The sequence below is a fragment of the Neoarius graeffei genome, chromosome 18 (genome assembly GCF_027579695.1).
Source record: "Neoarius graeffei isolate fNeoGra1 chromosome 18, fNeoGra1.pri, whole genome shotgun sequence".
NCBI classification, from domain to species: Eukaryota; Metazoa; Chordata; class Actinopteri; order Siluriformes; family Ariidae; genus Neoarius; species Neoarius graeffei.
The window spans coordinates 59315976-59340948 of NC_083586.1; the positions used below are offsets into that span (position 1 = coordinate 59315976).

The 24973-nt window shown below is 41.4% G+C and overlaps 2 protein-coding genes across 2 annotated transcripts in view; both read right to left on the bottom strand.

Moving 5' to 3' along the window:
* Nucleotides 1–24973, bottom strand: part of ugp2a (UDP-glucose pyrophosphorylase 2a) — a 166497-nt gene that overhangs the window by 53045 nt on the left and 88479 nt on the right. The gene's annotated exons all lie outside the window — the stretch shown is intronic.
* Nucleotides 1962–17548, bottom strand: mdh1aa (malate dehydrogenase 1Aa, NAD (soluble)). The gene is made up of 9 exons (XM_060899121.1): nt 17440–17548; nt 14665–14763; nt 14325–14421; nt 6832–7007; nt 3245–3367; nt 2919–3095; nt 2705–2818; nt 2494–2583; nt 1962–2351 (listed from the first exon to the last, which is right to left on the bottom strand). The coding sequence occupies exons 1-9, from the start codon at nt 17440–17442 to the stop codon at nt 2229–2231; spliced, it is 1002 nt and encodes a 333-aa protein (XP_060755104.1). The 5' UTR covers nt 17443–17548; the 3' UTR covers nt 1962–2228.

Genomic DNA, 24973 nt, shown 5'->3' on the forward strand with positions numbered 1-24973 from the left:
CAGGCAAGCTGGAGCCTATCCCAGCTGACTACGGGCGAAAGGCGGGGTACACCCTGGACAAGTCGCCAGGTCATCACAGGGCTGACACATAGACACAGACAACCATTCACACTCACATTCACACCTACGCTCAATTTAGAGTCACCAGTTAACCTAACCTGCATGTCTTTGGACTGTGGGGGAAACCGGAGCACCCGGAGGAAACCCACGCGGACACGGGGAGAACATGCAAACTCCACGCAGAAAGGCCCTCGCCGGCCCCGGGGCTCGAACCCAGGACCTTCTTGCTGTGAGGCGACAGCGCTAACCACTACACCACCGTGCCACCCCACATGGTACTTGGTTAATTAATTGCAACTGATTGAACCAAATGATAAGACATAACTTGGTTTAAAATTTGGTCTCCCAGTGAAGCTGGTTTGGCATTGACTAGGAGACCAAATCTGGCCACTGGGAGACCATTTGGTCTCCCAGTAACTATGTTAAAAAATGCTCTGCCTCACAGTGACCTTGACCTTAGACCTTTTAACCTCAAAATCTAACCAGTTTATCTTTGTCCAAAGCGCACAAATGGTGAAAGTTTGGTGAAATTCCTTTCATTAGCCTTTGAGATATGGTGTTCACAAAGTTTGGGGATGGACATTTGACCTCACAGTAATCTTGACCTGTGACCTTTTAACCTCAAAATCTAATCAGTTCATGTTTGTCCCCAAATGCACAAATGGTGAAAATTTGGTGAAATTCCTTTCATTAGTCTTTGAGATACAGTATGGTGTTCATAAAGTTTGGGGATGGACCTGTGACCTTTTAACCTCAAAATCTAATCAGTTCATGTTTGTCCCAAAGTGCACAAATGGTGAAAGTTGGGTGAAATTCCTTTCATTAGCCTTTGAGATATTGTGTTCACAAGGGTTTCAGACAGACATTTGACCTCACAGTGACCTTGACCTTAGACCTTTTGATCTCAAAATCTAACCAGTTTATCTTTGTCCCCAAATGCACAAATGGTGAAAGTTTGGTGAAATTCCTTTCATTAGTCTTTGAGATATGGTGTTCACAAAGTTTGGGGATGGACATTTGACCTCACAGTAATCTTGACCTTAGACCTTTTAACCTCAAAATCTAATCAGTTAATGTTTGTCCCAAAGTGCACAAATAGTGAAAGTTTGGTGAAATTCCTTTCATTAGACTGAGATATCGCGTTCACTAGGTTTCAGGATGGACAGACAGACGGACAACCCGAAAACATAATGCCTCCTGCACCTTAAAGTAGGGAGGCATAAAAAACACTAAAATATATACAAGGACTCCAGGAGTAGGTTTGGGAACTTGTAAAAACTTCTTTAAATCAATGGTTCTTCTGCAAATAAATAACTTTATTCATCACACACTTGTAAAATTTCCTCTCTGCATTTAACCTATCTGAAGCAGTGAACACACACACATACCCAGAGCAGTGGGCAGCCATGGGCCCGGGGAGCAGTTGGGAATTAAGTACCTTGCGCAAGGCCGTCCCATATTAACCTAACCTGCATGTAGGGGAAACCGGAGAACCCGGAGGAAACCCATGCAGACACGGGGAGAACATGCAAACTCCGCACAGAAAGGCCCTCGCCGGCCACTGGGTTCGCACCCAGAACCTTCTTGCTGTGAGGCGACAGCACTAACCACTACACCACCGTGTAGCATAGAAACACTTGTTTATTATTTGTATTTATAGTAGATATGTCTATAAACTAATAATAAACTTGTTATAATGAAGACTTACTGTAGTTATAAGCTCAATAATGTCACCTGTCGAAAATGTTCAATCTAAACCTCATCCCCCCAAAAAGTGAAGTTTTTTTAAATATTAAAAAAAAAAAAACTATGCATTATTAAATACGAGACAATATAATCAAAAAGTAAAGGAAATCTAAACTTAAAAAAAAAAAAAAATCATGAAGCCTTGAAAGACCACCTTCATTTAATGTTCCTTTTATTGATAGTGCAGTTACATTTTTTTTTCTGTTTATTAATTTTTTTTTATATAGGAGGGACAACAATGTGCGTTTCAAAATGTTTCTACTCTTGTTATTGCCCCATTAAGATTCATGTACTGGTATGAAATGGTACAGACGCTCATCATGTCCTTATAGCTTGTGGAATGTCACATTCTCTTGCTCTCACACAGTGGAATTTTACAGTTTAGAAGAATCTGGGTGCCATTTCGTGGTGGAATCACGTAGTCACGCAGCGAGGAAAGACAGCGCCGTGTCTCGCTCCTCTATCAGCTCGGCTGCTGTGGCGTCCATCTTGGCACGTGAGAAGTCGTTAATGGGCAGAGCGTCCACCACCTTCCAGGTTTTGTTCTGTACGGAGGCGAGAGATGAAGGCAGAGAAGCACACAATATCTAGAAATTTTTCCTTCCCAACGGTCACATTTTTAATAACAATTCCAACTTTCGTTAATGAGGAGGTAACTAATTAATAATTAACGAAATGAGGTCAGACCTTGATGGTGACAGGGAAGGAGTATATGAGGTCATCAGAAACACCGTAAGAGTTCCCGGTGGAGTAAACTCCCATCGACACAAACTCACCCTAGAGAGAGAGAGAGAGAGAGAGAGAGAGAGAGAGAGAGAGAGAGACACACGTTGTGAAACACACACACACCACAGTAGGAGGACTGGGCAGTAAGTCAGCATCCCTGCTGCAGACCTACATCAGGAGTGCCGAACCAGATGTCCCTCACATGGTCACAGATGGCCTTTGCAGCGGACATGGCGCTAGACAGCTTCCTGGCTTTGATCACAGCTGCACCGCGCTGCTGCACCGTCTGAGATAAAAAGAAAAAGAACGTTGCTAAAAACATGAGCAGTTCCCTTCTTTCTAAAAGCCGCTGGTTGAACTTCGTGGCGTTTCCGAGCTGCACTCACTGAGATAAAGTCTCCCTTCAGCCAGCTGTCATCCTTCACGGCGTCGTAGGCGGGCACCTCTTTGCCATTCAGGTTGACGGTGGCGTGATGGACGTCGGGGTACTGCGTGGACGAGTGGTTTCCCCAGATGATCACGTTCTTCACGCTGTTCGAGGACACGCCCACGCGCATCGCCACCTACCAACACGAGTACAGAAGAGAGTCGGCACAGCCATGCCTCCTAAATCCTACTGAAACCTCAACACACGCATGAAGGCACATTTTCATAAGAAGCAACGATTAAAGCTCCAGAAAGTTCTTTCTTTCTTTATAGATAAGTGTGTAACCTGGGAGCGGGCCCTGTTATGGTCCAGCCTGGTCAGGCAGGAGAAGTTCTCCTTTGGGATGGATGGCGCAGACTTGGAGGCAATCAGGCAGTTGGTGTTGGCCGGGTTTCCCACCACCAGCACCTGAGTTCAGAGTAAATGCCATTAAATGGACTTTTTAGTGCTCAGAGAAAAAAAAAAAAAAGAAAAAAAAAACAGCACAAGACTATAAATCAAATGACAGATTTGGGTTGTAAGCTATTTTTGGGATTTGTCTCAGCAGCGAATAGTGAAAACCAACCTCAAGTCCTTCCACAAATATAATCACTCACTCTAAATGAGTTTCATCAGGAGTGGACGAAGTAGTCGGACACTCATTAGTTCAAACCCTGTGTTTTTGCTGCTTGGAATCTTAAATAAAAATAATATCTGCTTGCATAATGTAAAAGTATAGTGACTTAGTTCACTCAAGTGCACAAACAAGCTGATTGTCTTGTGCTAGCAGGCGGTGGGGTCCTGCTCCCGGCCACTTTAATAGGAACTTCTTGTTGTTGATTCTAAAGATCCCTGTTTATGGCTGCGGGACTGGAACTCAATGTGCTGTGAGATGCTTTTCTGCTCATCACGGTTGTAAAGAGTGATTATATGAGTTACTATATCCTTCCTGGTTAATAATAATAATAAAAAAAGCTTGAATCACAAATCTGTCCATTTTCCTCAGACCCTCTCTTATCAACAAGGTGTTTGTTTCCACCAACAGAACTCAATGTTTTTTGTTTTACGCACCATTCTGTGTAAACTCTAGAGACTGTTCGTGTGTGTGAAAACCCCAGGAGGAGATCAGCAGTTTCTGAAATACTCAAACCTTCATGCTCCATCTGGCTCAAACCAACACCCATACCACAGTGAAAGAAAAAGTCACACTTCACTGTGAGATCACAATTTTTCCCATCCTGATGTTTGAACACTGTGAACATTAACTGAAGCTCTTGATTTGTATCTGCGTGATTTGATGCATCGTGCTGCTGTCGAGGGATCAGCTGATTTAGAGAACTGCACAAAACAGCAGGTGCACCTAATGGATGTTCCAAATAAAGTGGCCAGTGAGTGCATATTTACATCATTTGCCTCTTTTCCACCAAATCAGTTCCAGGGCTGGTTCGGGGCCAGTGCTGCTGCTGGTTCACTACTCGTTCAACTCGCGAGCCAGCTGAGAACCAGTTTGCTTTTCCATAGCTCACGGTGCTAAAGGAAGCCACGTCATTACGTCGCTGTATACGTCAGTTACATCGCTACGTTTGCATAAACCTTGGCGCGAATATCGAAGCAAAAACAACACGGAAGAAGCAGCAACAACAACAATAATAATAATTAATGGATGACTTCGCGTTTGTACAGCTGCTGCTTCTCGTCGCTTAAAAATGGCGATCTTTCGCGGTCTTGTTATTGTTGTTGGTCTTAACAACTCCGCCCCCCCGCTGACGTAAGCGGTTCTTTCCTCTGGCCCAGCAGAGAGTTAGCCTGGGAAATCCCATGCTGCTTTGCACAATCGTTCCGATCTGAAAAGACAGCATGGAAACTATGGTCTAAAGGCTCGCCTGAGTTAGGGAGCCAATCAGAGAGTGGGGAGGGGTGGAAAGACAGTGACGTGTACTACTCGACAAACGGAAGCTTGTAGTTTATTTGGGACTGTTTACGGATCACATTTACAGGGGTGATAGCGTTCCGGCGCCGCGCCGGATTTCCGGCGTACCGTGGCTGGGGGGAGAAAAAAAAAAAAAAAAATCTAGTTCGCCCATTGTCCTGTGTCATTCTGAGATGCGCAGATAAACAGTAAAGGGGAATTCCCTTTACTGTCTATCTGCGCATCTCAGAATGACACAGGACAATGGGCGAACTAGAGTTATTTTTTTTTTTCCCCAGCCACGGTACGCCGGAAATCCGGCGCGGCGCCGGAACGCTATCACCCCTGCATTTAACATGGCGGCGAGCGATACGAACCAAACTTTCGATCAAGCTTTGTCTTGCACAAACGGCAGTAATCGTTCGGTGCCATTGTTTTCCTATTTTTGTTTTGCCTTCTCTTTCTCTTTCCTTCTCTTCTTCGCCTCTTCGTCGCTCTAACTACGTCACCGGGTACAACTGCCATGATTGGCCATGGGCTACGTATATGCCAAATGATAGACATTCGAAACGTCCAATAAACGGCCGTTGACAATCGTAAACCACACCTCCCCTACGAGAAATTCAATAGGCGGATTCCAGACCATATTTCACTTGTGATATGGTCTGGTGTTAACCAGACCAGCAGAGAGTTGGTGCTAGCCTGGAACCGGTTTTTCTGGCCCCAGAGCCAGTTCTTTGTCAGTGGAAACAGAAAACCCGGTTCCAAACTAAGCACTGGGCCTGAACCAGCCCTGGAACTGCTTTGGTGGAAAAGGGGCATTTGAGATTCATTCACCACCATGAAGCACTTTGCTTTAAATTTGGTGTGCAGGTTTAACCCTTTGATGCAAAACATATGCACAACATGGGTCAGAAATGACCCGCATTCATTTTCCAGGTTATTTCATGCTGACTGAGTTTTTCTTTGCTCTATCTTTTGAAATCAATTTATTTTATGATTGAATATTCCAAGTATTCTTTAAATATCTTGTTTTTAATTACCACAAATCATTAATTTAATTTTTTCTTTCCTACTTTATGAACAAAAATACTTTTTATATTACTACACATGGGTCATCCAAGTGTGATTTAAAATTAAATGTCTTAATACTATAATAATTTGTTTCAAGTAATTACTTTAGCAGTGAATGGGGCCAGTTATTTATTTATTAACTATGTCGTTAGCTAAGCCAACTACAATAAAATTAGCTAACTAAAGTAGAATATGTCGACAGCTCGGTAGCTAATAGTAATTACTTGTAACTTTCTGACAAGTAATCTACTCACTCTCAAGGTAACCTAAACATCATCAATTTTTTTCTAAGGTAATGTTAGAACAATTGAAAAACATTCCTTGCATGTATTAGATGGGCAAAGGGCGCTGTGCTGAGCTGTGAAATGTCCGACACAAGCACAATTCACAGTTCCCACCAAACACTGGAGTAAATGCATGTGGGTCGGTTCTGACCCATGTGTGTAAACTTGATGTAGAATTACAAAAGCTGTGCTTGTTCATAACTTAAGAAAGGAAAAATAAAAATGATGATTTGTGCTAAACAAGATATTTACTGCATATTTGGAAAAGTAAATGACAAAATGAATTTATTTCAAAAGTAGATCATAGAAACACTCAGCCGTACATGAAATAACCTGGAAAATGAACGCAGGTCGTTTTTGACCCATGTTGTGCATTAGAAGGGTAGTGATACAAAAAGGGTTTTTATTCAAAAAGTAAGAAAGGAAAAAATAAAATAAGGATGTATGATGATCAAAAACAAGTTAATTGAGGAATACCTTGAATACTGAATGATGGAATTAATTTATTGCAAAGAGATAGAAGATAAAAACTCAGCCGGGTCACTTTTGACCCATGTTTTGCATCAAAGGGTTAAACAAAGAAAAAATGATTGGGGGGGGAATAAAAATCCCCCCGCTGCCCTTACCTTGACCGTCTTCTTGGCGTACTTGTCCAGAGCGGCTCCCTGCGTTTTGAAGATGGCCACGTTGGCCTTGAGGAGGTCCTTCCTCTCCATTCCCTCCTTCCTGGGCATGGAGCCCACCAAGATGGCAACATCCAGGTCCTTAAAGCCCACCTCCAACTTATCGGTAGGGATCACCTCTGGAAGCACGCACCCTCAATATTAATACATTCCCATGAATGGAGATTTCTTACAGCAGTGTAAAACTGAGTCGAGGCTGGAAATATCATCACAGATCTGATTTAATAACAACAACAACAGAAAGAGAAGTTTATTAGCGAGTGTTGAACCCAGATCTGTTTAATTACAGCCAAGTTTGCTTAATATCAATTGCTGCATTTGTTAAAACCGATCTGATTCTTCAGTGAAAACAAAGCCAAAGTGATGTCCGATTAGGGCGGAGCGTTGTTGTTGTCCTTTGCTAGTGCCAAGTCATTCCAATAAAACGGTCTAACAGTTTACACTAGACCGGACAATTCCCCGGGGGAAATTGTGAGAGGATGCAGTGCGCGAAGCAATTCGGTCACGCATGTTTGCTGGCCGTGAATGTGTGACCCGCAATGATGTTTCAATGCAATGATTATGTGTGTGCTTGAGACAGCAGCCGTCATGAAGAAGAGCTATTCAAGAGTATAAACAAAGTGACTACAGGCGGAAATTAGCATGTACTGCTATAACCTGGGACAGACATCTGTCCTTACCACAAGGATAATGTTTAATTTGTGCACTGTCCCTTTTAAAAATAAAATAAACTCTAAACTCTAAGAAGAGTGTTTGTAGTTTGCATGTACGAACAGAAGTGTTCCTAATAAAGTGGGCGGCTAAGGTGAAGTGTCATGCCGACCGAGGCTGTTTTTTTTTTCACAAAAAAAAAAAGAAATTCACAAAATTCTTTCACAGTGAGCGCTAGAAGGGTCTCCTGAATTGACTGATGTAATTTTTTTGTCTGTAGTGTTAAAAATGAGGACACTAGAGCGAGTTAAAAATGACTGACTTTTCTCTCATGTTTATAATTGGTGTCAATGAGGCCTGTCAGCTGCCCTGTCCTCAGTTTGACGCTTGTCATTCAAAAACTGTAAATCCTATCGTTTAGGTAGACACATTGTGTGAATCAGGACAAGTTTTACTACTACTTTTGAGAAAATTATGTCTGTAGAGTGAAATTTGTGGCTGAAAACACAGTTTAAGCGAGAAAGTTTGAGCTTTTTTTTTCAGCCTCTCTCCACTCTGAGTTAACGAGCTTCACTGGTGTGTAACGCAATAGACACCCATTCAAAAGCCGGATTTTCTCCCAGAACCCACATGGCGTTTGAGCCGGGACTGATCCGAAAGTGTAGAACCTAGCAGAAAAGTTGAATGCCAGATCCACAGAGGAGAAGTTTTCCTACGTTTTAGAATTTGAATCACGTCTCTAGGTGAAAGCATGCCAGAGCAGCGGATGTTTGAAAAAGTGCTTTTTTTTCAATTAATTCCATAGAAATGAATGGGTTTTTTTGGGGCGATTTTTTCGCGACTATGTCGCGAAAAAATCGTATTCTGTAGAGAAAAGTAATAGCATAGCAAGTCCGATCGAGCCGCACGTTTTGATATATTGTTTGTCTGTGTGCGACGTATGGTTATTGAGTTATTCGAAATCAAAATTTGCGTAGGAGGAAGAAGAAGAAACACGTAGAAGAACAATAGTTGCAGTGCTTTGCACTACAACCTATGGGCTCCCCTAGGGGAGCCCATAGGTTGCTGTGCAGCAGCACTGCATCCTAATTATTATTCCAGTATGGTGTTAACAAGAGTGCTCAGAGAGCACAATATCCCTCGCTGGCAACTATATCATAACTCTGGATTGAACGAAATTACGGTACAATCTGCGTATTACCGACAAAGAATCCTGCCAAGTTTTGTGAAATTCCTCCAAAAAATTGAGAGAGGAGTTGATTTCAGAAGGTGAGTACCCTTCCCGGGACGGACAGCACCACGACATAGTCCCCCTTCAGGCCTTTCAGCCAGCAGGGGATAAAAACTGTGAGGGAAGTTGATTTCAGAAAGCAAGCACACCTTGATGAAACTGCCAAAGTACAAGTTTGTTAATAATCGAGGGCATAACTCTGGGAAAATTTGCCCAAATTAAACGAAATTTCAATCTGCGTATAACTGTCATATAACAAAGCCTTCTGCCAAGTTTGGTGAAATTCCTCCACAAATCGTGAGAGGAGTTGATTTCAGAAGAACGTACACCCTCATGAAATTGTCAAAGCACGAGTTATTTTATCAAAAGGTCAAAACTCTGGGAAAATTTTCACAAACGAAATTAAATTGCAATATTTGTATTCCCATCAATCATATAACAAGGCCTTTTGGCAAGCTTCAAGAAATTCATCCAAAAATCGTGAGAGGAGTTGATGTCAGAAGGAAAACACACTCATGAAATTGTCAAAGTATAATTGTTAATCAAGGGTTGTAACTCTGAGAAAACGTGACCGAATTGAACAAAATAATATCACAGATGGATTTCGATGAAATTCTGAGAATGGTTAACTTAGAACTGATAACTTTATTATCAATTAATTAATGGATTAATATATTCAATTTATTGCACTCTCTTTCCATTGCTTCCGTATATTATTTTTTTGTGGCAAACCACACAAACGCAAGCGCCTGGAATGTTTAGTTTTTTGCACCATGAACTAAATGGCTTTCTGTTTTCACCTATTTCGTACAGCCAAGCCCACCTCCACTTGGTTTTTACACCTTTATTGATGGCAGACACATCAGTGCCTTCTTTCATGTAAAGCGCATCCATGCTGCCGAAACCGAAAGCAGAATGACATGCTCCTCTGTGCTCGACGTCAATATAGAAAAAAGTTTGGATCTTCGCTTAAATTAAAATTATAATTTGACCTTACTTTGTGTTGAATACGACTTCAAAAACAATTCAAGATTTTATTAAGAGAAATATTGTGGCAACACGAGTGTTAAGTTACCTAAAAGATCGCGTGAAGTTGGCTGCTATCTACTTTGCGTTCGTTCTCATTTTCCTCCATCATTTCATCGGCCGGAAACAGATGTTTTGACGTAATTTAACTTAGTAGGCTATGATTATTATTTAACCGTAGTCTTCTAGACATTTTGACTGTTTGGAGCATTGAACGCTGGTGTATGATTTTCAGGGAATAAAGTTTAGCGCATGTCGGAACATCATTGCGCTCGCAGCCTCCAACTCCTCAAACGTCCTTTAAATTGTGATGTAACGTAGGCCAGGGGTGGGCAATTATTTTTTCCATGGGGCCACATGAGAAACAGAAAATTTTGTGGAGGGCCGGACCAAAAGGCTGAACTAAATTCTGCATAATATTAATTGTATTTCTTTATATAAAGCAATAAATATCATTGTTTTACAAGCTGCTAAGACTGGTAAGAGTCTGGAAAAAATGAGGTTGCCTTACAAAAAACGCTATTTATTCAATCAAACTTCCCAAAACAATGGTTAACAAAATGTGAACGTTTGTACCATTTTTTTTTCAGTCACATTCACCCCAAAACACAATAAAGACATCACAATATTGTCTTTCTACTCCAAATATCAAGCAAGATACATCATATTATAATAATGATGCCCACATTTGTAGTCTAATCACCTCATTTGGTGCTTTTCGCCGGAGATCGGCTCCGGCGCCTGCTGGTGACATCACACGATGTGATTGGCTGGACCGTTTGAAGGATGACGTACAAGTTTGTGGTTGGTCTGGACAAATTACGGAAGTAGTTATCGCGGGATTAGGTTTCGTGGGATTTCATGTCATGTCGCGTGCATTGCGTTTTTGTTGAACACAACTTCAAAATTAAAGCAATGCACATTCAGTCCATGCATGAGGTAAAATTAGAAAATATGTTTATTTTGTAATTTCTCATTAACCTTACGCGGGCCGGTCAGAATGAACCAAAGGGCCGGATGCGGCCCGCGGGCCGGAAAATGCCCAGGTCTGACTTACGCTATAAGGCACGGTTCTAACATACCTTACACATTGGCCTAACGAAAATAATAATAATTGTTGGGGTGTCTGCTGATTTGTTAGCTATAAATTTAGGTCTAATTTAGACAGTCTGACAGTCTGCAAGCATTGCACCGTCGGGTCTTCAAGTCTGGCTGAAGCAGAGGAGTGGGCTTTCCGGGGTTTCTTTTTTCGTTTTTTCTATATGTCCAGGTTTGAACTAAGTCATTTTGGCAAGATTTAATTTAATACAAAACAGAAATGGTCAGACACAAGCACGCCAAGCACATGGGAATGTATTTTGCCAATTTTGACAACGCACAGTTTTTTTAATGCCGCACCGTAGACAGCGAACGTTTAAACATGATCAAACATAGGAAATGAACGACACAAAGCATGGCTCAAAAACAAAAAAGTTAAATAAACTCTGCTGATAGTTGATGGTGTTGCAACACAGTGTTATAACCCAATCTCTACCCAACCACCCGTCATTTTAATTCTCCTCGGATCAGCACCGACCTCACATTTGGCCTTGGGAGAGTTCAGTTGACGGAAATCCGTCACACGACGGAAAACTTTAATCCATGCAATATGCGTATTACCGACATATAACAAGAAGCCCTGTACTCGAGTTGAGGGGGGATGCCATCCCCCCGGAATAAAAAAAATGGTCAAAATCATCCCCCCTCCCTTCCCTTGAGCAATTTTATCAATAAATGTGGACATTACTTCTATTTAACATTGGAATTAGAAATGCCACGCCACGTAGCTCTGCTGAAACTGAGCACACAATAAGCTACGGCGAGAGAGGGTGCGCGCAAGCGAAGCGTTTGAGGAGGTGACATTCAGTTGGGGTTCCGTTATTTTTGATTTCATTCGGCGTCAGTGACAGCAGCGGATTGCAGCATCATGGCCAAGCGGAGTGGACAGCAAGACCTCAGCAAGTTCGGATTTAAGATCGCAAGAAAAAACATTTCAGGAGGTAAGTCAAGAGTTACGAATATCAGTCACACTTTCTGTGAGCCCGCTATCATGCTGTAAAGTTCCCGATATGTAGCCTAATTTGTGGGCGGCGGATAACAACACAGCTATCATAATGAATGCTAGTTTGGAGTCTAGCCAGCTATCGATAGCTTACTCAGGTTCATGTTAGCTTTGATTTCTTGTATAAGGCCATTAATTTAATCAGCCTGGACGTTCGTTTGTTATTCTTCAGGCAACAAAAAGCGTTATTCAAGACAGGAAGGCTAAAATAAACGACACTAGCAGTTTTGAAGGCTTCATTGCCTCATTAGAGAGCCGGTCACAACATGTAATAATAGTAATAATAATAATAATAATAATAATAATAATAATGTTAGATTTATATAGCGCCTTTCAAGAAACCCAAGGACGCTTTACAATATAGACAAGGAAAAAAAATAAAATAAAATAAATAAATAATAATAAAAAAATAATTAAATAAAATAAAAATTCTACCAAGTAGGGGTCAGGATGTAATTCCCGTGGTGTAGCAGCCACAGTCCCACCAAAAGGCGCACAAAAATGAGTCCCACATCTCCAGCACCGCCGCCAGCAACATCGCTCGAGCACCACGCCATGGATCCACAAAGCGAGCACAGAAGCTCCGCCACGCAGAGCGCTGGTGTGTCCCAAACCGCCTGCACAGCCGCCGCGACACCACCGAGCAACACTGCTCGGAACATCACGCCAAGCGTTAAAGCACAGAGCGCTGGACAACCATGATGTAAAATGAGCAGCGAGCTCACTGCAGTCCATAGCTGGGAGAACAGGCATCGCCCACAGCGAACCAAGGCCTGGAGGGAACCGACGCCCAAAACTGGGTCCGGAGCTACACCACAACCGGCGGACAAAAACACTCAAAAACATCAAACTACACAAACAATAAATAAATAAAATGAAAATAGAAAAAAATAAAATAAAATAAAAAAGCTCTGGTGAGAAGCGGCAGCCAGAATGCGCAGGACGTACTCTCAACCGGAAACCGAAAAAAAAAATTGATGTAAGGCTGACTTACAATGTACTGTTGCTTGTTTTAGCTTACTGGTTCCCTACCTACCTCTGTATTTAACTCAATGTTCCCAATGTTCAGCTTTGAATAAAAATTCTATTGACTTGATATGAAAAGAATCAGTTGTTCATTTACATTGCCTGCTGAGGTTTTAATAAATTATTCACCAAACGATTTAAAAGGAGCCTACCATGACTATGAAGTTATACTTCAAATGTGTCATCTGCATTTCACCCTAATATGGAGAATGTGGTCGGTATGTCAGCCAGGAGACTGACTAAATATGACACATGACATCCACACTGTGCATGTTTTACAGTAAAATACCAGTGGATTATGTTTTTTACAACAAAAAGGGTACACAGTGTGTACTACACACTTTATCAGCACAAAATACTGTATGTCTGGTAAATGAACAAGGTCCACAGACCTACGTTGTGTGCAAACCCTCCTAAAAGCAAACCGGTTTCCCACCGACGGACCGACCGATGGGTCGACATGCGACTAAAAATTTCACCATCCCCCCGGTTTGATTTTACAACTCGACCACTGAAGAAGCCTGCCAAGTTTCATGAAATTCCTCCAAAAATTGTGAAAGGAGTTGATTTCAGAAGGTGAGCACCCTTCCCGGGACAGACATCGCCACGACATAATCCCCTTTCGGGCCTTTCGGCCAATGGGGGATTAAAAACTAATACTACAATTATTTTGCTCTCTGAGAAAATTTCTGCAAAGCTGCATCCAAATTTAGATAAAATTAATTTCCTTATAAAGGCTCAAGACATTTTTGGGAACAAATGCCACCCAAAGGTGCTGCTTACACAGCCGAGTCACACGTCTACTCTGGATCTGTGTACGTATTCAGGATATACTCAGTATTTTAGTACATCATAAATTATTAAGAGTCCAGATACATCCGTTATCCTCTTATCTGATCCGTCCAATTAGCATCTGCTGGGTCATGAATCAGAAACCCTCTTTATCACAATGGACTTTAGTCCGTGTGCAATTTTCATGATGCAACCCATTCTTTGGACGCCTCCTCCTTCCCTCGCGGTTCCGATTGGCTCAGAGTGGACCAATAGGAGGACGAGACACATCACACACACCTCCAGCTGCTCATAAGGCACCAGTTGGGCTGAGAACGTTCAAGGATAACGCGTTCAAGATGTAAACGACGGACTGTGCTTCAGTGAATCATGACTCAGGATCCTTTCTGTTTCGTCATGTGTAAATACAAACGTGGGGGTTGTGCGATGTGTTCAGGGATAACACACGTCAACGAATCGTGCGTGACGAATCCGAACCGCTTGTTTGAAACTTTATCCATGATTCAACTCTCAAGGAACCTCGACGTAGGATCTGCTGTGTTTTACACAGTAATTACAGAAGCAATGCAGATGGGGTAAACATTTTTTGAGCGAGTAGGCGGTGCTGACCTCGGAGCAGCGGGAGAGCGCAGTCCTGCAGCTCCATCACAACACCATCCAGCACAGGCAGCATGGGCGGGATGTCCAAGAGCACCAAGATGATTGGCTGAGGCAGAGAAGACATGAAGGGAAAGAAAAAAAAAAAAAAAGAAAGCCCACAACGACCTCTAAGAGACTCTCAAATCCACAAAACAAACTTAACTAATTTAGTACTTTTTAAATTGTTCACTAGAACTGATGAGTTTTGCTCTCTGGCTTGTTGCAAATCATTTTACACTACTACAAAATATAAAACTGATTTTAAGACGACAATAAATTGCACTCATTTACACTTTATTTATTTATTTACCTGATCCTTGCCGAACACATCTCCTTTGGCGATGCTGTAGAGCAGAGAGTAGGCGATCTGACCGGCAGCGCCCGTCACCAGCACACGGATTGGTTCGGCCTGCGGTTAGGGCGGGGAACAACACAGCAATCAACAACAAAACACAGCAACCTGCTCCCACTCGGACCTGAGAAATTACAGGTTGTGCAACAGCTAAAATTATCACAGCAAGACACCCTGGAACGCAAAGCTGCTGAAAAGTTTGAAGCATATCAGGTGATAAAAACATATTTAAAAAAAAAAAAATTTATATTTATATATATATATATATATATATATATATATATATATATATATATATATATATACACACACACACACATACATACACACACACACTGTATATATGTGAAATTAAATCAAATATCCAAAATCCTCTCTTTATTTGGTTCTGTCTCTTCTGCTCAATACCACCACTTTTGCAGTTTTTTTTCATTCATCATAATTCTTGTTTTTAGCACTATTACTGCAAGCTCACCTGTATAAAACATTTTTTATCGTTACATTTTTATACAGATAAAGATGTAACAATTAAAAAAAAATAAAAATTTATATATATATATATATATATATATATATGGTGTAGTGGTTAGCACTGTTGCCTCACAGCAAGAAGGTTCCAGGTTCGAGCCCAGTGGCCGACGGGGGCCTTTTCTGTGTGGAGTTTGCATGTTCTCCCAGTGTCTGTGTGGGTTTCCTCTACAGTCATGTGGTTACGTTAAAGTGCATATCCCGGACCAATTTCGTTTTTGTTTTGTTTTTTAAATATGAAAGTATGTCCCTTTACACACTCATCCAGAAGGGTCATTTTGCACAAGGCCATCTGTCTACAGCAGAAAAAAACAAAAACAACAAAACGCATCTGGAAAAATCCCAAGGGAGTCTCGAGCCAGATTCGTGACGTCACCTGCGGAAGCGCCAGCAGGCTGCGCAAGCTTTGCACGGTTTCAGTGCACAGCCTGTGTAGACCAAGCGCTCCCATTTCTCTCTCATTGTCCGGTCTTTTGGGAAACGATGAGTACTAATCCCATCATGATTGGTGTTGCTACACCCTCCTACGATACATCTGTTAACCATTTTAATAATTACGCGATAACGTTGAAGAAATTTGCAGAAAACCACCAGGTTGTTTTCTCATAAACAAACCAGCGCTGATGTAGGATTCAGAGGGAGGCGTCCCGCACGCGACGTCACGAAAATCAATGTTTGCCGGGAAATTCAAATGCCAAGTTTTTTCAGAGGCGGACCAATTCGCCTCAAATGGCTTGATTTCAACTGAATTTTTCTGGTATTGCGCAAGGTTAAAAAAATTGCACGAAATGCAAAATGTGACAGATATTTGACCAAAGTTTAATATAAAATAGGAGAATTACATTGATCTTGCTCCTGAATTTACCAATGATATGCACTTTAACATGGGGCAGCCGTGGCCTGAGGGTGGGCTGAAGTGCCCTTGAACAAGGCACCTAACCCTCGGTGCTGTACTATAGCTGCCCACTGCTCTAGGTATGTGTGTGTGTGTGTGCTCACTGCTCACTTGTGTGTGTGTTCACTGCTTCAGATGGGTTAAATTTCACTGTGTTTGTCTGATAACTTGCTGCTGCAACAATTTCCCAGCTTGGGATCAATGAAGTAAAAAAATCTAAATCACACACAGGTACACATCACTATTGTGAACAATAAATAAATAAGTAAATAAAAACCACAAGCACATGATGCTGTGCACTTTATGCCCTGTATATTATACACTGTATTAAATTATATTATAGCCTGGAACTGACAATTAATTTACTTAACCAGATTCATACTCAAAAGTCAAATCAGAGGCGGTGCCATTTCTTTTTTTTAATCTATAAAAATCCTAAAACATGAAAACAAGACCTGGATTTCTGTATAATCCGTTTTGTATATTTAATATATACACTGTACATGTCAATACGAGCTTCTGCGCATGCGCGTTTGTACATTAACTCTACTAGCCGAAATCAGAATCACTTTATTAATCCCCGGAGGGAAATTCAAAATTGCAACCAAGCTCCTGAATCAAGGAAGAAGTAAATATGTCTAAAAATAGAAGATAATATAGTCTTTAAAAAAAGAATAAATAAAAATACAATAAATTTAAATAAGTTCAATAACTTAACTCAAAGAAGAAGAAGGGAAAAAAAGCTGGTTCATACTCTGAAGAGAAATCAGGGTTAATCAAGTTAAGTTTAAACAGATAGAAAAAGTCAAGAAAAAATATAATTACTGTTAAAAATAAAATAAAATAGCGATTTTTCTCCCTGAATGCGCACAATGATGACGCAAATGATGCCACGCGCACAGGACGCAGCCGTAAACCAAACACTAAAACTCGCGCGTATGCTAATTACATAGCATGCATAATTAATTAGTGAATAATCAGTTTTTATTTTTACTTTTTGGCTCATAAAGTGCATCCAAATTCTTTATTTTCCCCACTGACTTCCCGACAAGAAAGCAGGAATACACATTTTACACAGCTTGTCACGTAATCAAGCTAATGCTAACTAGCTAGCTAGTACACTGATAAAGCTTATATCTCTATATAGATGTTTATTCGGGTTCTACCATTTCCGTCAAAACCAGACGTTATACATACAGCGTTTAACAACTTAATAAAAAAAAAGGTGTTCTGTTAAAAACATGTTAACACTTTACAACCCAAACAGGCTCGAAAACCCGTGCTAAATAAAATAAATATGTATTTCTCACCATATTTAAATGATTTTCAGGGTGAGATGCTCGACCTGGACTTGCGCTCTCCTAACTCAGGAACAGACCCAGCGGTCACCTCTGCTCTTATGCCGAAATGTCTGTCAGTGAAGTGCGTCCTGAAGCGCTGCTGGGAAATGTAGTTTTTTCCACCTTATGACGCGTTTGTTTCTGAACAAGAAGGACTACATATCCCAGACATCCCTGCTACGGGTTAGGTTTGATTCACCACGCCCACACCAGCACCATATATGGAAAGTATTTGTGGAAAACGGTTAGTTTTGAAAACGGCTAGTTTGCAGTTGATGTTTTTGCTTGATTGATTGATTGATTGATTGATTGATTGATTGGGCATAAACATGTAAAAATTTTACATAAATAAATATATAAAATATTGACAATCATACCAGGATAACACAATAAAGCGCACAGCGCTTGTTTCCATTGTGGTCCTTGGGTCAAGTGACTAGCATGTAACAAGTGACTAAAAATGAAAATAGAATATTATACAAATTGTTAAAATAAATTAAACAAAAATAACCATAAATTACCTTGAACAGTGCGTAGAGAAATCATGAACACGAAAGCAATAGTCACAAAAATATCTCTAGGCTCATATATGACAGTCACACAATGTATTAGTGTCATATGCTGAGCCAGGCTTGTAGAAAAACATCAACACACAGCAATGTGTCAGATATGGGTCTGTCTCAGAAACTGGGTACTGTGGGGGTCCCCCACTAAATATACTCAGTCAATAAACTATACGATTTTGAGTGGTGATGTTGGTTTTAATTTGAAATAAAATGATGAAAGAAGGGCGGCACGGTGGTGTAGTGGTTAGCGCTGTCTCCTCACAGCAAGAAGGTCCGGGTTCGAGCCCCGTGGCCGGCGAGGGCCTTTCTGTGCGGAGTTTGCATGTTCTCCCCGTGTCCGCGTGGGTTTCCTCTGGGTGCTCCGGTTTCCCCCACAGTCCAAAGACATGCAGGTTAGGTTAACTGGTGACTCTAAATTGAGCGTAGGTGTGAATGTGAGTGTGAATGGTTGTCTGTGTCTATGTGTCAGCCCTGTGATGACCTGGCGACTTGTCCAGGGTGTACCCCGCCTTTCGCCCGTAGTCAGCTGGGATAGGCTCCAGCTTGCCTGCGACCCTGTAGAACAGGATAAAGCGGCTACAGATAATGAGATGAGATGATGAAAGAAATCTCATTCATCTCATTATCTGTAGCCGCTTTATCCTTCTACAGGGTCGCAGGCAAGCTGGAGCCTATCCCAGCTGACTACGGGCGAAAGGCAGGGTACACCCTGGACAAGTTGCCAGGTCATCACAGGGCTGACACATAGACACAGACAACCATTCACACTCACATTCACACCTACGCTCAATTTAGAGTCACCAGTTAACCTAACCTGCATGTCTTTGGACTGTGGGGGAAACCGGAGCACCCAGAGGAAACCCACGCGGACACGGGGAGAACATGCAAACTCCGCACAGAAAGGCCCTCGCCGGCCACGGGGCTCGAACCCGGACCTTCTTGCTGTGAGGTGACAGCGCTAACCACTACACCACCGTGCCGCCCTTGATGAAAGAAATAATAAAGATAAAACTAAATCTTTGATGTGAATACTCTATTCAGAATTTGGCAAAAATTCTGCAAATTTGTGGAAAAATGGCGGCTTGATCTGGGACATGATAAATGGTCGACTACATCGCGTTCCCTTAAAAAGGTTGTAGTCCACTGAAAAGTCTACAGTTATCAATAATTGTATTTTGAGCTGTAACTTTATCCACCTAAGGATTGGTGCGCTCACAGAATAATCATAACCGTAATAAAACATCATGCAGAATATTTGATCACCGTTGTAACTCCGTTTTCCGCAAACCCAAAACCAATATGATCGTGTGTTTTGATCTAAACGGAAAGCCTCAGGGTCAAGGTCACGACCTCACCAAAAGTAGGAACTTAAAATCACTACGCCATATAAACATTTAGTTATAAATCTGCGATGTTGTTTTTTAAAACGAAAGCTGAAAGTTAGGTATAGAATATGTTTCTTACAGACTATGTTACGATGGTAGCTGGTCTTGTATGAATTTCTGAGCTATAAAATGAGTCGTGGTCTATTTTTTACCGTAGCGTGTTATTTGTGTGCGGGGAAGGACACGCATTAACAATTTGCATGTGTAGAATGGAATTTTCCACTCCAACAGTTAGAAGTTGATCGTGCTTCCATTTGCGGTCTTTCTGTTACGCGGGTGATCTGTTCAGGCGTTATCGCTGAAAAGGTGAGTTTTGAGAGTTTTATTTTGTTTTAGTCTTGCAGTATAAGGCAATAGAATGTTTCTTTTTCATCTTACTTTCATATTTCGTAGTGTTTGCATATTTTTGGCTAATATTTTGCAACCATGTTCAATTTAGATCAAACTTTTGATAGAATCTACGGCCAGTCATTTTGCCGCGCCCCCGCCTCACACTCCGTCCGGTGCGGTAGTGATGTCCCGTTGCTCACGCACCGCAGCAGAGACCCGCGCGACCTTCAGCCGGTACGGTCGCTGTTCTTTTACCACCGCCGTTATTCTCATCTTTCCGGTGTGTTCTTGATTTTTCCATTGTGTCCTATTTCGCCATATCAAATACCTAAAATGTATCATATTATTCATATTTAAGTGAATCATCAATTCAGTCATCATAGCTTGGCATTTTTAACCCAAGCAATCAAAAAGAGGAAATTTATTCAATATTTTCACTCATCTGTGAAGGAGGGGCTTTAATTCTTCATGATGGAGTTATTTTATATGGAAATCAATTTTACAAAAGCATTTGAATTGTAATCAAAAAAATTTTCCACAGTGGAGGCCAGATAAAGCAAGATACTATCTTTATTCTTATTAAACATGACAAAAGAAACATTGAGTGTGAGGGAAATGCAAAAAAAAAATTTAAATTAGAAAATTTATTTTTTGACCATAATGTCCCAAGGGCGACACGGTGGTGTAGTGGTTAGCGCTGTCGCCTCACAGCAAGAAGGTCCGGGTTCGAGCCCCGTGGCCGGCGAGGGCCTTTCTGTGTGGAGTTTGCATGTTCTCCCCGTGTCTGCGTGGGTTTCCTCCGGGTGCTCCGGTTTCCCCCACAGTCCAAAGACATGCAGGTTAGGTTACCTGGTGACTCTAAATTGAGCGTAGATGTGAATGTGAGTGTGAATGGTTGTTTGTGTCTGTGTCAGCCCTGTGATGACCTGGCGACTTGTCCAGGGTGTACCCTGCCTTTCGCCCGTAGTCAGCTGGGATAGGCTCCAGCTTGCCTGCGACCCTGTAGAAGGACAAAGCGGCTAGAGGTAATGAGATGAGATGAGATGAGATAATGTCCCAAATGAGAGACCAGTTTCTGAGACGGACCCATATCAGACCTGATTTATGACAGATTATATCACACAATGTCTTTAGATATTGAAAGAAAAAGTGAATACACAATCTGGTTTCTCTGTCACTTCACAATCCACTTGGACACACAGTCCTGTGCAAAAGTCTTAGGTAAAGAAATGCTTTCGGTCAAAAATGGTGTAAAAATAATGAAATTAAATGTGTCAAAATAAAAAAAAATAGTATAAACAGTAATCAGTAAGCCATAATAAATGAAACAAAGTCAGTATTTGGTGTGAGACGACCCTTTGTTTAAAAAAAAAGTCTGAGGTACAATGAGTGCAGTTTGATAAGGAAATGAGCTGTAGGTTTTACTGAGCATCTTACAGAACCAGCCACAGTTCTTCTGGACACTTTGACTGTCACACTCGCTTCTTCATTTTGCACCAAAACCCAGGAGCCTTCATTATGTTTTCTTTTTTAATATGAAAAGTGCTCTCTTCTTTTGTAATGTGAAGAGCACATCAGATGCAATTTTTGCTTTAAGAATGTTAATGGAGAAGTACAGGGAAGGCCAGAGAAAGCTACATTGTGTGTTTGTAGACCTGGAGAAGGCATACGATAGAGTGCCGAGAGATGAGTTATGGTACTGTATTAGAAAATGTGGAGTGAATGAGAAGTATATCAGAGTGGTGCAAGACCTGTATGAGAACAGTGAAACAGCAGTGAGGTGTGCAGTTGGAACGACTGAATGGTTCAAGGTGAAGGTGGGACTTCACTAAGGATCTGCTTTGAGTCCTTTCTTGTTTGCCATTGTAGGTATCATGCCGCCATCTTGTGTCAGAACTACAATTCCCAGGCAACTTCCGCGTGACCTACGTCACGCGTGGGCGGGATCATCTACGTCAGTCTGCCATGCGTGCATAAGTCCAAGCGGAAGCTCCGCCATCTTGGTCTCTCGCGTTCGGACTTCAATGAGTCTAGATGCATAAAGAGACGCTCTCCAACCTGAAGACGTCTTCTTTCTTGCAAGATCCATCACTCAGCGCGATTTTCTTTCTTACCCTTGGCAAAGGTAAACTCTAGAGTCGCGCGATCTTTAAACTCAACCTGAGTTACAACCGGTTTACTTGCATTAGAAGTGACGTCACGACTGCAGCCCAGGCAGTTAAAAGTTAAGAAGCGATTGAATCCTTTTTAACTCAAAAGCGCTGTGCATCTTATTCTGATCAGAGACTTTTCCTCACGAACGCTGAGGTTCGGACCAAGAATCCTCTGCTTTCCACGGGAACCACCCAAGTGCTCTGCTGGACCCGAAAGTTTTCTACGCCTCCATCACGAGCGGCTCACGTGCTCCCACGGCGAGGCCCGAAACTACACCGGCGAATAGTTCTTCATATCTTGCTAAAGGCAGGATTAAGTAAGATTTTGGCATTTGGGCATAATTAAGATAGTCTTAGGAATTTGCTTTTATTTGAAATAGTGTGAATTTAAACCCAGGTTTATCTGTTACACTGTTAGACACGCAGCGTGTTGATTTATTTTGGTTCTGTGTTCTCTCAATTTGTTTTAATAGGCTGCGCATGCTTCTCTCTTTCTCTTATTCTGACTAACACTAATTTCCTTATCATACATTTTGACCTTATCAAGGTTTCAGTGAGTTTGGTAATGTTATGAGTGTGGAATCTTTTTGTTACTGAGAAACCACGTGCTCAACAGGCCTGACCAGGCCTGATACACTTTAGATAGCTTCCCTTTGTCTTTAGCTACCTCGTGCTCAGTAGGCCTCACCAGGCCTAACAAACACACAAGCTAGGCCACACACACACACACACACACACACACACACACACACACACACACACACACACACACACACACCTCACTGCTTGTATATATTGATTTATTATTTTTATCTTTGTATAATAAATTCATTTATTAAACAAACTGTGTTTATTTGTGTGAACAATATATATGAAGTCCCCAATCTTCCTCAAATTCAAAAGGGTGCATATAAAAGTTATGTAATATGGAAAGTGATCGTAATAATTTGGAAATATACCATAATTTAGCTGTTTGGTAATTTATTATTAAGCACCAGGATTAATGGTATGATTCACTAAATGATTCACTGAATGATTCACTAAATGATTCAATAAATGATTCACTAAATGATTCACTAAATGATTCACTTCAAATGAGACTGATTCTATGGTATGATTCAATTCAAATGAGTCAAAGTAAATGATTCAATGGGATTGATTCGTTTCAATTATTAACCTTCAAATTTAATGAGACTGATTTAATGAGACTGATCACTTAATTTCAATAATTAACTGATTGCACCCACACCATAGTGATGGATAGCTTGATGGACGAAGTGAGGCAAGAGTCACCATGGAACATGATGTTTGCGGATGATATTGTGATATGTGATGAAAGTAGAAAGGAGGTTGAGTTGGGTTTGGAGAGATGCATTGGAACGAAGAGGAATGAAGGTGAGCAGGAGCAAAACAGAATACGTGTACATCAATGAGAACAGGGATGAGAGTACAGTGAAGATGCAAGGAGTAGACGTAAAGAAAGTTGGTGAATTCAAGTACCTGGGGTCAACTGTGCAGGAAAATGGGGGCTGCGATAGTGAGATGAGAAAGAGAGTGCAGGCAGGGTGGAACAGTTGAAGAAGGATTTCGGGAGTCATTTGTGATCGGAAAGTCCCAGCAAAAGTGAAAGGTAAGATGTATAAGACAGCAGTGAGACCAGCTGTGATGTATGGATTGGAGACCGTAATCTTAACGAAGAGACAGGAGGCAAAGTTGGAGGTGGCGGAGTTGAAGATGTTAAGGTTTGTGATGGGAGTGACGAGATTGTACAGGGTAAGGAACGAGCACATCAGAGGGACAGCACATGTGGAGAGCTTGGGAATGAAGCTAAGAGAGATGAAACAGATGGTATGAGCACATCCTAAGAAGAGATGCAGAGCATGTTGGAAGGAGAATGTTGAGGATGGAGCTGGCAGGCATACGAAAACGAGGAAGGCCAAAGAGGAGATACATGGATGTGGTGAGAGAGGACATGAAAGTGGCAGGTGTGGTAGAGAAGGATGCGGAAGACAGGGACCAATGGAGACGAAAGATCCGCTGTGGCGACCCCAATCGGGAGCAGCCAAAAGAAGAAGAACAAGAAGACGCTCTCTTCTTTTGTAATATGCTGCTCAGACATATTACAAACATTTTTGGGACTTTAAAATGTTTTTGTAATGTTCTGACTCGATGTAGAAGTCGTAAAACAGAAATCTATAACAATGTTTGTATGAAAAAAAATATATATATATTCACTACCATTCAAAAGTTTGGGGTCACCCAGACAATTTTGTGTTTTCCATGAAAAGTCACACTTTTATTTCCCACCATAAGTTGTAAAATGAATAGAAAATATAGTCGAGACATTTTTCTGGCCATTTTGAGCATTTAATCGACCCCACAAATGTGATGCTCCAGAAACTCAATCTGCTCAAAGGAAGGTCAGTTTTATAGCTTCTCTAAAGAGCTCAACTGTTTTCAGCTGTGCTAACATGATTGTACAAGGGTTTTCTAATCATCCATTAGCCTTCTGAGGCAATGAGCAAACACATTGTACCATTAGAACACTGGAGTGAGAGTTGCTGGAAATGGGCCTCTATACACCTATGGAGATATTGCACCAAAAACCAGACATTTGCAGCTAGAATAGTCATTTACCACATTAGCAATGTATAGAGTGGATTTCTGATTAGTTTAAAGTGAGCTTCATTGAAAAGAACAGTGCTTTTCCTTATTTTTCAAAAATAAGGACATTTCAAAGTGACCCCAAACTTTTGAACGGTAGCGTAGGGTGGCTAAGATTTTTGCACGGTACTGTATAACAAAAACAATATGTTAAGATAGGCAACTTAAATCTATCCAGAAACATAGATTGTTCTTTTTGCTCGTAAAAATAGCAATCGCAATCCAGCAATCTGGTCATTAATCTCCCCAGACACTACTATTCTTTCACAGCTCTTGACCAGACACACCTGATGCAGGTAATAAAGTCTGTACAATGTAAAATTTCCTGCCACAGGTTCATTTGGAAATGGAGGACGTGTATGTTGTTGTTCCTCAAGGTGCGGATGTAAACTTTGGACCTACGTCG